Raw genomic sequence first — 14,797 nt, forward strand, 5'->3', positions numbered from 1 at the left:
GGGTCTGATGAGGGATGAGTAGAGAGGAACAATGACCTCTTTTTTTCTGGAGGGAGAACCCTTTAGTGATGAGGTGTGCCATGTAGAAGGATTTCTTGACTACTGTGGCAATGTGATTGTTAAAGGAGAGACTAGTGTCCACCTGTGTCCCAAGGTCTTATCACACTCTGTGTTAAGTAGGCTACCGCCTATGTGGTCGTTCATGGGTACAGTGTTTTTCCTAAAGGGGATGACAATACACTTTTTGGCATTGAGCTTGAGGCCATGACTTTGACAGCAAGCATCAGCCTCAGTGAGGCCCCTTTGTAGAATGTCCACATCATTAGGCGATTATATTATGGCTCCCAGTTTGCAGTCATCTGCGAACTTTGTTAGCCAAAGACTTGCTGTATTTGCCTGGACCTCTGAGAAATAAGTGCCAAACAGGGGAGGACCCAGGACTGAACCCTGTGGTGCTCCTCTTGTTACTGGTTTGTAGTCTACTACTTTCACAGTGTGGGTTCTTTCGGTGAGCCAGTTGGCCACACCCATCTTGTGACATAGGGATTTATGCCCAGTCTAGTGAGTTTATCTATAATTCCAGAGTGGTGGATTGTGTCAAAATCCTTAGCGAGGTCAAGATAGGCTGTAGGGTTGCCACCTTCCTTCGTGGTGAAAACCGGAGTAAAGCCACACCCCTTGCATCACCAGTAACCCTGTCCACCCCACCCCTCTCCTTCCCACATTCTGGTCATTTTGTGATGTCGCAATGACGTCACTGTGGGGAACGCCCTCTTTTTTCGTTCCTGTTGCCTGCTTTCGGCTGATTTACTATGCTTTTCTGTAAAAAAAGCATAGTAAATCAGCCGATTTAAAACTCTGATAGTCTGTTTACTTTTTGAAATAGAATACCGGAGTTTGTACAGTGTTTTCCGGACTACCGGAGAATCAGTTTGATTTCCGGATAGAGGGGTGGCAACCCTAATAGGCTGTGTGCACCACTTTACCCTCGTCCACAGCTCTGGTGACTGCTTCAAAGAAGTCAATCAGGTTTAGGAGACATGATCTACCTTTTACAAACCCGAACTGAGTGGGGTCTAGCATTTGCAGGTTACCTATGTCTTTTTATAAGCTCCATGATACGTTCCATGGCCTTGCAGACCAGGCTCGTCAGGGTAATGGGGCGGTAGTTCCCGGGGTCTGTGGTGACACCCCCTTTGTGGAGTGGGATAACCGTCGCTATGTGCAAAACCTGAAGTGAGGCTATGATTGAGCATGGTACTTAGGTGGGGTGCCGGATTGTCCTGTAGTTTGTGTACATTTGTTTCTAGGACTGTGCTGCGCCTTTAGTTTCCAAAGTTTTAAGTTACTACTATCGTTATTTGAAAAAGGGTCCCTAATCATGGAAGTAAAACTTGAGATCTATGATCACATTACACAACTTAACCAGCATTGCATCATACCTATGAACTGTCAAATTATTTTGGGTCACAAAAATTGTGCTGTATGAGAAATGTGATTTTTAACAATAAATTAATAATTTATGATGCTCTGCATTCTATAAACTGTACTGTAGAGCACTGTACTGTGCTTTACCTTCGCAGGTTCACGTTTCAACAACTTATACATCAAGTGAACGTTAAAATTTAAGTACTCTTCCAGGAACCAAGCATCGTGTTCTAGTGATTTTGCCGAATTTTGAAGCGCGCTGTTGCACAGCTTATACGACAGACGATATACGACAACGGAAGTTAGTCAACTGCATTTTAGGATGCTGATATTGAAAGCTGCCCGCCAAACTTATAGTCTCTTACCGGTTGGAGTGAGTCGTGCTGGCTTCTTTTGGGGGAAACCCGTTATTTGGCATCGGGTTACAGTTCTTAGGACCACTCTGCAGCCCTGTGGTAGTTTGAAAAGACTGTCGACTTGTTCTGGAGCTTTTTACAAACAAAGATTTGTTGCACTAAGAAACAGAACGGTCCAGGTGTCATTGTCTAAAAGTGTTTGCAGTATGGCAGATACTATGAGGCAGAGGATGGTGTGGGTGGACTTAGAGGTACTTTCTGCTTACTTTCAGATTGTTACTCGAAAATGCTTGCTCCCCGCTGCAGTGGCGTCAGCTCATGTCGTACAGGGGACGGATGGTTTTCTGCTGTGTTTCATGTGCCGTAGTGTTTATAGTGAAGCTGACCATCTGGAAAATTAATAAGGGGTGATTGGTGTCAAGATTCACGTTAAACGTGATACAGCAATAGCTTCCAGTGACAGGCCGGCCAGATAATTCTCATTTTAATGATTTTCACTTGTAATAATCTCCAAGTGTAGTACCTCGCACTCAGTTCTGCGCAGCTTTGGGCGTGGAGATTACCTGTTAAATAACCTCTATTAGGAACTGTAGTAACGTTCACTGATTGATGAATATTCAGTGAGTGGGTGTCTACAATACCAAGTGCTGGTTGCAGACAGCCTGCCTAAGCAACGCACGATACACAGTATACATTTTCTTTGTCGGACTCTTTTCTTAGCCGTTGTGTTCCCAGAGTCAGACTATGACGGTGTAGAAAGGAAGGTGATCTGTGGGAGCTGTGGCATCATTTCGATACTGACTACATCCGTTAATACTTAAGAGAAAAGCGTAGCTGTCTACTCTACAGTGTTTTGATATTATCCCGCAAAATAATTTTATGCTAAAATATTCAAAAAAAGCACTGTTAATATTTTATAGTGTTAAACCTTATATGAGTTGCGATTTCGGTATGTACAGTTTAACATTTTTAGCCGAGGGTGGGGGGCTGGGCCTAAATTATTTAGTCTTGATAGTGGTAGCTGTAGCGTTGTCGCCTCACAGCAAGACGTTGTCGCGCTCGATTCTCAGCTAGAGCGTCTTCTGTGTGGAGGCATGCGTGTATGGGCGTGCCTTCGTTGAAGGTTGTGCGTCAGGGCTGGTAACTCGGCACGTAAACATCCACTACCAAACATTAGCGGACCGGAGTTCCGCTGTGGTGACTCCTAACCGGGATAAGCCGAAAGATGCAACAACAGAACAGTGTTAGCTTGGGCTACGTCGTTCTTTGTCATTTTCCATGTAGAATGTTTTGTGATTTTGGTTTTAACCCATGACAGATGAAGAACATGGGTTTAAGATCATTATTCCTTAGTTTTTGGCAATGATTTCCCCAGATCTACAAATTTAAACCATTTAATACAAGTGGTCATTAAACATAAGCAAATGGTATGCTGATCCAGTGACGGAATTTAAACCAAGTTGATCCTTATGCAAAGGAAAACACCCTGCAACATACAAAATATATAAGATTATACATACATACGTCACTTATGAGAATGAACTTCACTTGCTTTCTGTTATAATTTAATTGTATCACAAAACAGGCATACCATACTAATTTTTTTGTCTTTACAGTGCAGCATGTGTTCCTTTTATATGCCTCATTCTGGGTGAAATAAGGGATATTTTCTTTTCAATTAGATATTGTGACAATATTGTGAGTTAATGGTATCTTGGTTTCTGGAAGCAGTACCAGTTTTTCTTTTTCACTAACTGGATTCTGATTTATATTAACTGAAGGTTTCTATAAATATGTTCATTGTACATTTACACTGTCTTCAAAACAAGCTAGCTAAATTGCTGGCTTTTATTAAGTAGTCAAAAACTGTAGCCATACCATCTCCCATATTCTTTCTGTGGTGTCAGACTTGTCAGTTTACCATCTGAGTTTAGTGGCTGACAATTGTCACTTCAAAAAGATGGTAAAGCTTTTGCAATTTCAGTGTTTTATTTTCATATTTTCCGTAAGTGTTTGCAGTTCCATGGATAAAAAAGCATCTAGCCACAGATCAAAATTCAGAATGTTTACTAGTTTGTTTATGCAGTGTGGTACTATGACTTGTCTCCAGTGTTCTCACGGAAACCGTTTCGGGAGCTTCACTTTACTGATGTCAGCAAGCAGTGAATAACATTAGCAGTCACAGAACATGTTATGTCTAGCTTAGATTGTGTAGGACAAAACAAATTCCCTTTTTGAAACGTGAGATTTGAAAATTAAAAAAATGGTAGGACCTTTTTGCTGTAAGGCAAGAAAAATGGATATGAAGAAAGTAAAATGTATGGAAGGATTTCTGGATGGTAACTAAACTAGATTATTTTATAGAAAGAAAATAATGGACCTGCCACACATTTATAGGATCCTAGGAGGTTACTAAGCTGACGGCCCTAGAGCCATTTTAATTCTAACCATTCATGCCCCAGTTTTCCCAGTTATCAATGCCTAAGGACAAAAACAGTTTTGGTAGATGCCTGTGCCATAGGACATCTATAAGCTACTCCTATCCTGTAGGGGGACAGGCGACAAGCCACAGATGAATTTGCAATTTCTCATCCATTAGACCAAATTGCATTTGAGTAAGCTTAGGGAAGAGGTCTGCGTCACACAAACAGTGATGCTGTTCCACAGCAGGGATAATCTTTGAGAAGCATACCTATACCTCCAACATGTTTTGTTTGTCACAAGATCCATTAATGTTGGATTGGAGAATGCCTTGTAGATTATGCATAGATCTCCCCTCGGTAATCTGTAGGAGACAAAGTACAGGGACAGGGCTTTGATGTGGCTTGCATAGGACATATTGTTTACACCCTGTATTCTTTTATTGAGGAACATGTGTGTCGCCGCTCTAGGTGTTGCAAATGCCCGGTCAAGTATATGGCAAAGGTGCATTGTACGCTTATTATTGGGCTAATGAGGGCTGAGTGTAGTAGGACTGTAATCACCTTGGATTTGGATATCATGCCCTTGCTTATAAGTTGTACAATGTAGAAGGTTTTCTCACCACAATGTACACATGGTGATCAAAGTTCAGGTTACTGTCAGTCTGAGTTTCCAAGTCCCTTAACACTGGGGTTTCTTTTAGGGGAGTGTTAATGTTGTAATTTGCAGGGGTGGTTGTTCAAAGGGTATAAATGTGCATTTTTTTAAGTCGAGTTTTAGACAATTGCTCTGGCACCAGTTTTGTCTGTGTGAGACGGTCCTGGAGAAATCTATATCTTTGTGGGGATTTAGCAATTGCACCCAGCTTGCAGTCGTCATGAAATCTGATCAGCCAAAGGCCCTCTTTGCCCTGACTTCAGAAAAGTATATTCTGAATAGGCGAGTTCCCGGTACTGAGGCTTGTAGGACACTACTAGTATCAGGCCTCTTGATGGAGGTGGATTCCTTCATGTGCCCTGTCATTGAGCCTTTTGGCTATCCATAGAGTGACATAGGGATTTATGCCTAAATTTGTGAGTTGTCAGGTCAAGGTAAGCAGTATGCACCGTTTTGCCCTTGTCTTTGACTCTGTTGACCTTCTCAAAGAAGTCCAGGTTTATTAGGCATGACTTGCCCTTGGCGAAATCATACTTGGATGGGTCCAGTGTTTGAAGTTTTTTTAATGTCTTTATCTGATCCACGATAATTCTTTCAGTGGACTTCCATATAAGGCTAGCCAAACTTATGGGTGTAGTTCCCTTAGTCTGTTGATGGTCCCTCTTTATGTAGAGGAATGACCGTTGCATTTCTCCATTCCATAGGTATGAAGCCTGTATGGAGGCTGTAGAGATTCTAGTGGGCCTGACAGGTCATGTTTCAAGCTATTTAGGAGGCATCCTGAGGTATTAGGACCCATAGATACTGTTTTTAGCACCGTTTTTTATTGATAGTTGTGGGAAGAAATGGTAGTTGGTATTTCCTAGGAGATAACATGGGGGTGGTGATAGGGGGATAGAATTGAAGCTAAATTTATTGGCCAGCACATTTGCTGTATTTTTCAGTTTGGTATAGGGAATTCCATTTACAGTTAGTTCAGCAGACTGTTGGGTGTTAGCTTTAAGATTGCATGCATAACTGAAAAATGTCTTATGGGCATCTTTTGCTTGGGAGGCAATTTTTTCTTCAAAGTTGGCTTTAGTGGACTTGATATATCCAGTAAGTTGTTTGTTAAGCCTGATGAGGAAGTTTTTTTGCCTGTTGGGCATAGCCCTTCCCATTTTTGGACAGGATCTTCTTTCTTTTGTTGTGCAACCTATTTGTACTGGGGATCCACAAAGAGGGTTTGTTTTTAGAGTTTGTCCTACGTTTATTTTGGTTTGGTACTGCTGTTCTTATGTAGTTATTTACATGCTTGTATATGGTTTCTGTAAACACTTCCACATAGACCACAGGGTTCTTTGAATTTAGGAGAGGGTTTACAATTTAGCTATAATCATCACTTAATAGGTGGTAGTTAGCCTTGGAAAAGTTCTTAAAGGTTATCAGGTTTGTTGAGAGTTTGGGTTTTATATTTATTTCAAAGCTGACCGGTTTGATCTGACCACTGAGGACATAACATAGTGGGGGCAATATTCCCTCATATGTGTGAGTGCCAGATCCAGGATATTTGTACCTGTATTGCTTTAGTGGTTTTGTAGACTAGCTTTTTTTAGGGTGTTTGGATTGACAGAATCCAGGAATGTTTGGACCTACATGTTAGTGGCTGTGTATATATATCCCAGTTTATGGAAGGATAGTGGTAATAACCCACAAATATGGTGTTTAGCTAAACAGTGAGTGACTCCAGTACATTCAAGTACATGGTATGGTTATCCTGGGTCATAGAGGGGGACCTGTGACTAGGAAGGATATTGTATGGGACTTTTCCTAAGGTTACAAAAAAAGTAAAAAAAAATGCTTGATCTTTTGGACTACATGGATGATGCTTTCCTTCTGAAGTGAATTCAGGTTCAAGGGAAGGCCTTAAGTGGTCAGAAAGCTGGAGCATTGTTTGATTTATAAGTTTGAGGTGATATCACCCTGTTTAAACAATGTAAGGGTTCATTTGCTGCTCTATGTGTTGGGAGTAAGACACAGCTGTTTGAAATTTAGATTTTAAAGCACTTTCTGATGAAACTCAATTTATTTTTGCTTTAAGTATTTGGTATTTCAACACTTTTAGTTTTGGAATTATCCAAAAAAAAAAAAAACTTCTCACTTTATTTGTAACACAGGAGTTTATGTGGTACACTTAGTTCAGGAAAGGTAGAAAAATGTTGGCTTTGTATGGGGAAACTAGTACTTTTGTGAAAGGGGTGATTTTAAAATAAATAAGTAAAAATAAAAATTATTGAAGTAGTACATGTTGCTGAGCTGATGCAGACTGGACAATGCCCTTACATCCTGTAGCTGGTTACAAAAACATGTAATAGTTCCTGGTCTTGCTAGTACGTGAGTGAGTTTGAGCTTTATTTCTTAAAAGCTTTATCTGTTTTATTGGTTTGCCAGGTGTGATATACAGAGGCTAAACGCCACAGCTATGGAAAAATTGGCCTTGCAAAATGAATGTGTTATAGTAAACTACTTTTGCAATGATAGAATAAAAAATACTGCCATGGCAACAATAGTAAATACCTGTGAAAAGCTGAGCAAGCGAATGAAGGTGGCACTAAATTAGCAATGTTTTCATTAGTTTCTTAGAAAGAGAGAGAACTTGGGACACTGTACATTTTTTTAAAGCTACCATTTTGGTGAATCTGGGTATCATACTAAAGTTCTTCAAAAATGGGAACTTTCGTTTGCAGTGAAGAAAATGGTGAATAAGTAGCTTGAAAGGAATGAGCAAGAATATATCCGTTGTCCTCTGAATCACAGCAAACAGGTAGCTCTGATATTTCCTGTTGTAAAAGTACCCAAACTCCAAAAAGACATGCCGCAGATTTCCTAGCCTTGATCCATTAGATCTCTAACAAAAGCATTATTCACAACTCCAGCAAAACTAAAAATATGATTTTTGGCACCCAGTGGAAAATTGAAGTACAAAACTGTTTGGGATTGTTGTTGCGGTTGTAAGGTATGCACAGAAGATGCTGTCTCTTAAATAGCTTGGCATTTTCCTTGACTCCTCCCTTAACTTTCTCTCTCTGTCTGTCTGTACCTTGACCACCCAAGGAAAAAAGGTTATCTCTACCATATTTTGGTCTAATAAGTCTCCCTCTTTTTAGTAAAACCCTGAGAACGTCCATAGGCAAAGGCATTCTACTCTCTCAACTTCACCATGGTCTCCCCGTCATAGCCTCACCATCAAAAACAAACTTAACACACATTAAAACAATAACCAGACCTGGTCTCATAACAAAATGTGCACCACTGTAAAAGATGGGGGGGGGGGGTAGCCTTCTGTTCAAGAAATGGTTGACTACCTCCTTGAATCCCAAATATTCAAAGTATATAGTCACCCAGATATGGGTTGCTCCTCTTGAATCCCAAATATTCAAATTACATAGTCACCCAGATATTCTCTTCTCATCTGTAACAGGCAAACTAGACAACTTTCCTATTAAAGCCTCAGAAACCACAACCGATTTGCACTTCGACACTGCATCTCCACAAAACTAAACTCCATTGTACAGATCACTACTTCTCTATTCTAGGTCCAGAACTCTGGGACCAGTATTCCCCACATGACACCTTGTATCGCAAATTTAGGACTCTGCTAATGGCCTACTTGTGCTCATCAGCAAATTGTCATTGCCTCTCATCCAACCATATTACCTAACTTAAGTTACATTTCTCCCTTATCCCTACTCATAACACTTTTCTGCTACTAGAAACATTCTTACTGCCCCTCATACGAAGTGTTCAATTGCCGCAATCTGTACTTTCACTTGCATAATCTTTTGCTTAAAATAGCTTCTTCCATCTGCTTGCAAATTGCCTGATATCCTCCACTCATCTATCTTATCATTCCTACTTAGACAACACTCAGGTGTAATTATCAGACATCTTTTCCTTCATGATATTTGTTTCAATTTATAATAAATGAGTCCTAATTGTATAATTAGCTAATAATTGTACTTTATAGATGTTTTCTCGGTAAGTGTAATTTACACTTTTTCTGTATTCCTAGACTGATACTGAAATTGTTCACGTCTGATCAGTGCTCTACTCTAGTAAACAAATTTTAAATACAATCAACCCTCAAATGGATTCTAACTTCCTGTATAAATAAACAGCATGCCATGGAACTTTGTCAGGTAGCCTAAATGATCACTTGCCAGTCTACACCGTAAGGAACAAAAGCAACGGCCTCAAAACACATCCTTATAGCCTAGTACGAAAACTTACTACTTTTCACAAAGATGGTTTTATTAATACACTACATCTCCTTAACTAAGAGTTACTAAACTCTCTCTCCATAGCTACTGCCATCTCTGAGTTCAGTAAACTCTTCCTAGGTGTTCTAAACACTCTAGTCTCCCCCCCACCTATAAAAAGAGTCAAAGCCAACCCTGCTCCATGGCTATCATTAACAACTGAACAACTTATGAAACGGAGCACAAGTATGAAAGGTCTGTAGAAAAAAATAAAACGGTTCCCACTTTACTAGCTTGTGAAACCTAACAACAAAACAACTTATAAAGATAAGAAACCCCATTACTCGACCAATAAAAATATATACACTAGCAATCCAAAATATTTTCTGGGCCTCTATCAATAAACTGTTAAATCCAGGTCAAGCTACACAAAAATAAGACCATGGCCAATTAATTCAATAACTGCATTATATAGACTGTGGAGTCATTAACCAACCAGGTGAATAATCATGCTGTTGATGTCCCTAGTCAATTAAATTATCCCCTCCACTGCTTCTCATTCCAACCAGTTTCCACACTGATACCATCAAAAGGTACCTAAAAAATTTAAGCCTGTTACAGCTCCTCCCCCTGGCAGTGTACCTGTTAATCATAGCAGCTCAGGCTACTGCATATCCAGTTTCAGTTCTGATAAATCAATCCATATCTGAAAATAAAGTCCACTTGATGTAGAAAAAACATCTGTTATTCCAGTGATGAAGAGTGGAATCAATATTGATCTTCCAAACTGTAGGGCATTTGCCATATTACTGCCCTTTGTCAAAACCATTAGAAAAATTTATTCATACACAGCTTTTCAACTAATTGATAACCAGCTTCTGTCTTCCACCCAACACGGCTTCCATCCTTACTGCAATGCATTTACTGCTTTGCTGAATTTTGTTAATACTGTCAAAACCCATAGAAGTGTCGGAAGCCTAGTCTTCACAGACTTCCTAGACTTATGTAAAACTTGTATCTTCTATCAACAATTCTTACATAAACTCTCATCCTTAGGGCTCACCAACTCTTCACTGTGATTGTCCTTGGCTACCTCATAAACTGAGCACAAACAGTAAAATAAAATGTCTTCACCTTCTTGACTGTAAGCAATGGTGTCCTACAAGGACCTATACTTGACTGCATTTCTGACATATTCATCAAGGACTTGTACATTGCTGCAAAAATATTAACCTAGCTCAATATGGCCATGACTCAGCCCTAATCTGCTGTACTAAATCTCTCTCTCTCTCAACTCCAAGACCTTACACAACAATACTTATCGATTTGAAACATAGCTAAATAATTCACAATTACTACTAAACCCCAAAAAACTAAATTACTGCTCTTTACCCTAGAACAATATTCACTATCCATTCTGCCAACACCATAATTGAACAAGTAAATCACACAGAATTATTGGGTGTAACCCTAGAAAACCAGTTGAAATTCATCCCCTGTATATCACACGTTTAAAAAAAAAATCATCAAAACTAGGTATATTACACAAAGCAAAACCTACCTCACTGACATAGACAAAGGACTTAAAGCCATTAATCTCTTATTGCCATCTCTCTTCTATGCTGCCCCAGACTTCACTAACCTTCAAGTCTCACAACTGTACAAACTTCAGAAATGTTGATACAATAGCCACATTTTCAGTAAAGTATGAGAAAAGAACACACCACTACCTAAGCCCTCAGAGAATTAAACTGTTTAGAACAACCACATCACCTAGCTCTCTCAGCTGACTGCAATACACAGACTATTGTATTGGCAAGAAAATTGCCCAGCCCTTAATGCAGTACAACATTAATCCCCCAATAGAATTTTACACTGTAGAGAAAAATCACTGTAACCAAATCATCTAACATTGTAGATGGCTGTCTGTATTCAGATAGTTTAGCCAAACTATAAAAAACACATCACACTACCACTGAAATCCATTCTGAATGCAAACTCATTTAAAACGCAACTAAAACTTCACCTATGAAATCAGTTGTTGTTTGTCTTTTCAGCTTTTCCCAGTTAGGGGTCACCATAGCGGAACTCCGGTCCGCTAATGATTGGCAGTAGATTTTTTTTTTTTTTTATGGTGCTGAGTTGCTAGCCCGACACCCAACCTTCAGCGAAGGCATGCCCATTCACGCATGTCTTTCGGAGGCCACTCGACCGCAGGGAGGACATGCAGACTCCAGAAAAGGCACTCCAGCCGAGAATCGAAATCAGTGAATCTGCTTATTTATATCTCCAGGATAAATGCCACTGTTATCTTCAGCTTACCCTATTGTCAAACCATTTCTCTTTGTTCAGAATCCTATGACCCACAACTTGTATTGCCAATACTCAAATAGTTTTACTAGCATCTTCCCGCCATATGCACAGTTTTATGACGCTTCTCACACCCCACTGCTATACTTGTGGTATAACATAATTGCTCTCTCTATGTGTGTGTGTGTGTGTGTGTGTGTATATATATATATATATATATATATATATATATATATATATATATGTGTGTATGTGTGTGTGTGTGCGCGCGCATGAGTGTGATTTCTGTGAAAATATAACTTCAAAATCCAGACTCTGTAATATCTAAAGACAAAAATATAAAATTCCCAAAATGCCGCCCCTTGCAGGACCCACATTAGCACTTGTTTCTGGGTCTGCATTGGTATTGTGGTCTTCAGTGTTTTGGTCTTTAGATGTTATAGTCTCAGAATTTTGATGTTCAAAAATTTAAATATTTTCATAGTAAATACACGTGTGTGTAAGTAATATGTATGTATGCGTTTATATAAAACTGGCTTTATACCCCTTCTCGTAACTACAGTGTTAACATTTTCTGCCCTATCTGGTTCCTTCCCTCACCTACTTTTCTTTGAATTTCAAAGCACTAATTAGAGTATCTATTATGTATTTGACAAACCCACTAATACACATCTTCAAATGCTCAATGTTCAACATCTACTAAAGCATGAATATCTTTTATGCTGTAATAGTATGCTGTTATTCCATATGAATGTAATCTCATTAGCAAATGAGAATGTAATCTCATTAGCAAATGAATGTTTAATTGTTAATGTATATTACTTAATATCTGTTCATGTATATTACTGAAAGTCTCTTTAACTGTTTGCAATACATTGGAGCTTTTTTTGTGATAAAACAAATTTGGATAAACAGTAAACAAAAGCAAAATTAAAAAAATAGATTTAAGAAACCAAGTAGGGAGGGGTGGAAAATGAAGGGGCATGGCCTGCTTGTCCTTTCCAGATAGAGGGTGGGGCTCCCTGCATTTGAAGGCACACTGAATGTTGTGATCTGTCTGGTGGAGATTGGAGTGATCACTGCTTAGGCTGCTTGGGGTGGAGGTGGTGAATCAGGGCAGGGCTACCTGGAGGCACCACCAGCCTGTTGCATGTCCCCTCCCTGGTGACTTGAGGAGTGCTTGTTCACTTAGAGCCATGGAGAAAAAAATTGTGAACCATCCTTTATGGCTGCCTGGATGATGTTTGTGACATCCCTCTTCTGGGTCAGGGGTCAAAGGTACCTCAATCCTCAGCACTGACACAGGTGGAGAATGTTCACTGAAAAAAATAGACACACACAGTATTTCAGATGCAGCTCTCTGAATAAAGTACGGTTTCCCTTAAGAGCACATAGGGAATGCACACTCCAGTCCTGGGGCTGGGCTACCTCTCCATGCCCCAAATAATACTCCCCACTGACACAGCTGTAGAGTTGAGCCTTTAGCCGGGTGTTCCAAGCCCTCCACTACCCTCTCTGTGAAATTGGTGCTGTGTCCCTGTTCAGAGTAGCTGATACAAACACTGTCTTTGAGATTTGATTTTCACATACACACCTGGAAAAGGCTGGCACAGCTTACTCCCTTTGCCACCTTCACCCAGACAAGGCAGGTCCACTGCCACCAACCAGCTACTTTAATGCTCTTACCAGAGTACCCAATTACTCTTAGTAAAATACAAATGGTAATGTTCAACCAAGAAGCAAGACTTTCAGGAGTGTGCAGCCACAATACCACTAAATAAATACAAGTACTCTCAAAGGTTAAACTATTTTCTAAAATACCAGACACAATGAAAGGTTTAGTTATATTTAATAATAAATATTAAAAATAAATGAAAATACAGAATATCTGTTTACGGTGAATGCCAAAGTTTCAATCACAGGCAATATAAAAAAATAACATTAATGAAAAGACTTGGACAGATGCAGGAAAAACAACATTTCACTAATCTCACTATATTTTCCTAACTGACTGAAGGATTACTGTTCCCTACTTACTTTCTAGAGTAAGGCAAGATAAAGTTAGATGAGTGTCTGTTGTCAGGTCTAATAAAGTGCCGAGTGCCACTATCGCATCTCTCACTAGTATCAAAATACAATTTCAGTGCTGGCTACAGAATGACCTCACCCTTGGCCCACCTGACTTAGTGGTTCCCGTACTACCCCCTCACTGGATACTGAGCTAGGATTTGACACGTGTCACAGTACACACATAGAACTTTAACTAAAGGTTTATTGCAGCATTTGGCAACTATAAAATAATTCCAGCACTTCAACCCTTCCTGCAGAAAGGCTTTTTACAGACCTTACTTCTCTGGCTGCATTCAGAGCTGTGAGATAAAATCTTTGTGGCTTAAAGTCATTTAATTTTAGGTTATTTTTTCTTAAGGTTAACTGGGCTGAGCTTAACCTCTTCCCTTCCAGTATCCTCTGTTAAAATGTATACATTTCAGCAGTTACAGTAGTATAGACTGACATACTGTACATGTACTGTATATTTCTTTTCTGTCTGTTAGCACTCATTATTTGTACATTTTAACACAAGCAGCTTTACAAATACATTTTTAACACAAGCATCTGTACAAATCAGTTTGATATTCAAATGAGATGAATCATTACAAAACTACAGATAGTTATACTGGCATATGTTACGCATGCATTGCCCTATTCCCCTTGGCACAGCTGGCACTACCTTGCATCTTCCCCCCCCCCCCTTTTGAAGACTCAAGCTAGTTTCTCAAGTGACCCAGGAGAAACATTTCTGGAGAAAAATGGGCCTGTGTGGGAGCACCTTAACTCATACCCTGTCTTGACAGCCCATCTGCATTGTCATTGCTGACCCCACTATGGTGCTGCCCTGTCTTGTCATATGCCTGTAACCGTAGGGTCCACCTTAATAACTTGGCATTTCACTGGCTAACTCAGTGTAGCCATTTTAAGGGATTTTGGTCTGTATCCACAGTGAATTTCCTTCCATACAGATAGGGCTGACGTTTTTGCAGTGCTCATACTGTGGCTGGATATTCTTTTTCTACAGCTGCATAATTTTTCTCCCTGAGTTGGAGTATGTGGCTGAGATATACAACAGGATGCTCTTCTCCCTCTGAGGAAACCTGGCTGTGTAGAGCCCCCACCCCATAGTTCGAAGCATCCACCTGCATAACAAAGTCTTTGCTGTAATCTGGACTGGCTAGCACAAGGGGTCCTTTCAAAGCCCCTTTACGCTTTTGCAATGCCTGGTTGCAGGCTGGGATCCACATAACCTTGTCTGGTCTGTTTTTCCTCCTTACGTGTGTGAGGGGAGCAGCTTTTGTACTATAATTGGAAACAAACTTTATATAGTACCCC

The 14,797-nt window shown here is 39.9% G+C and overlaps 1 protein-coding gene across 2 annotated transcripts in view; it reads left to right on the plus strand.

Moving 5' to 3' along the window:
* Positions 1-1,721: 1,721 nt before the first annotated feature.
* The window catches only part of REXO2 (RNA exonuclease 2), a 313,083-nt gene continuing 300,007 nt past the window's right edge, over positions 1,722-14,797 (plus strand). The window contains exon 1 of one of the 2 annotated variants that reach the window (XM_044080977.1): positions 1,722-2,035. In XM_044080977.1, the coding sequence (XP_043936912.1) occupies positions 1,751-2,035 (285 nt within the window). In that variant the 5' untranslated portion in view covers positions 1,722-1,750. The remainder of the gene's footprint in view (positions 2,036-14,797) is intronic. The other variant, XM_044080976.1, reaches the window with a different exon arrangement.

Source organism: Protopterus annectens, chromosome 8.part0, assembly GCF_019279795.1.
Source record: "Protopterus annectens isolate FY-2018-M chromosome 8.part0, PAN1.0, whole genome shotgun sequence".
Classification (NCBI taxonomy): domain Eukaryota; kingdom Metazoa; phylum Chordata; order Ceratodontiformes; family Protopteridae; genus Protopterus; species Protopterus annectens.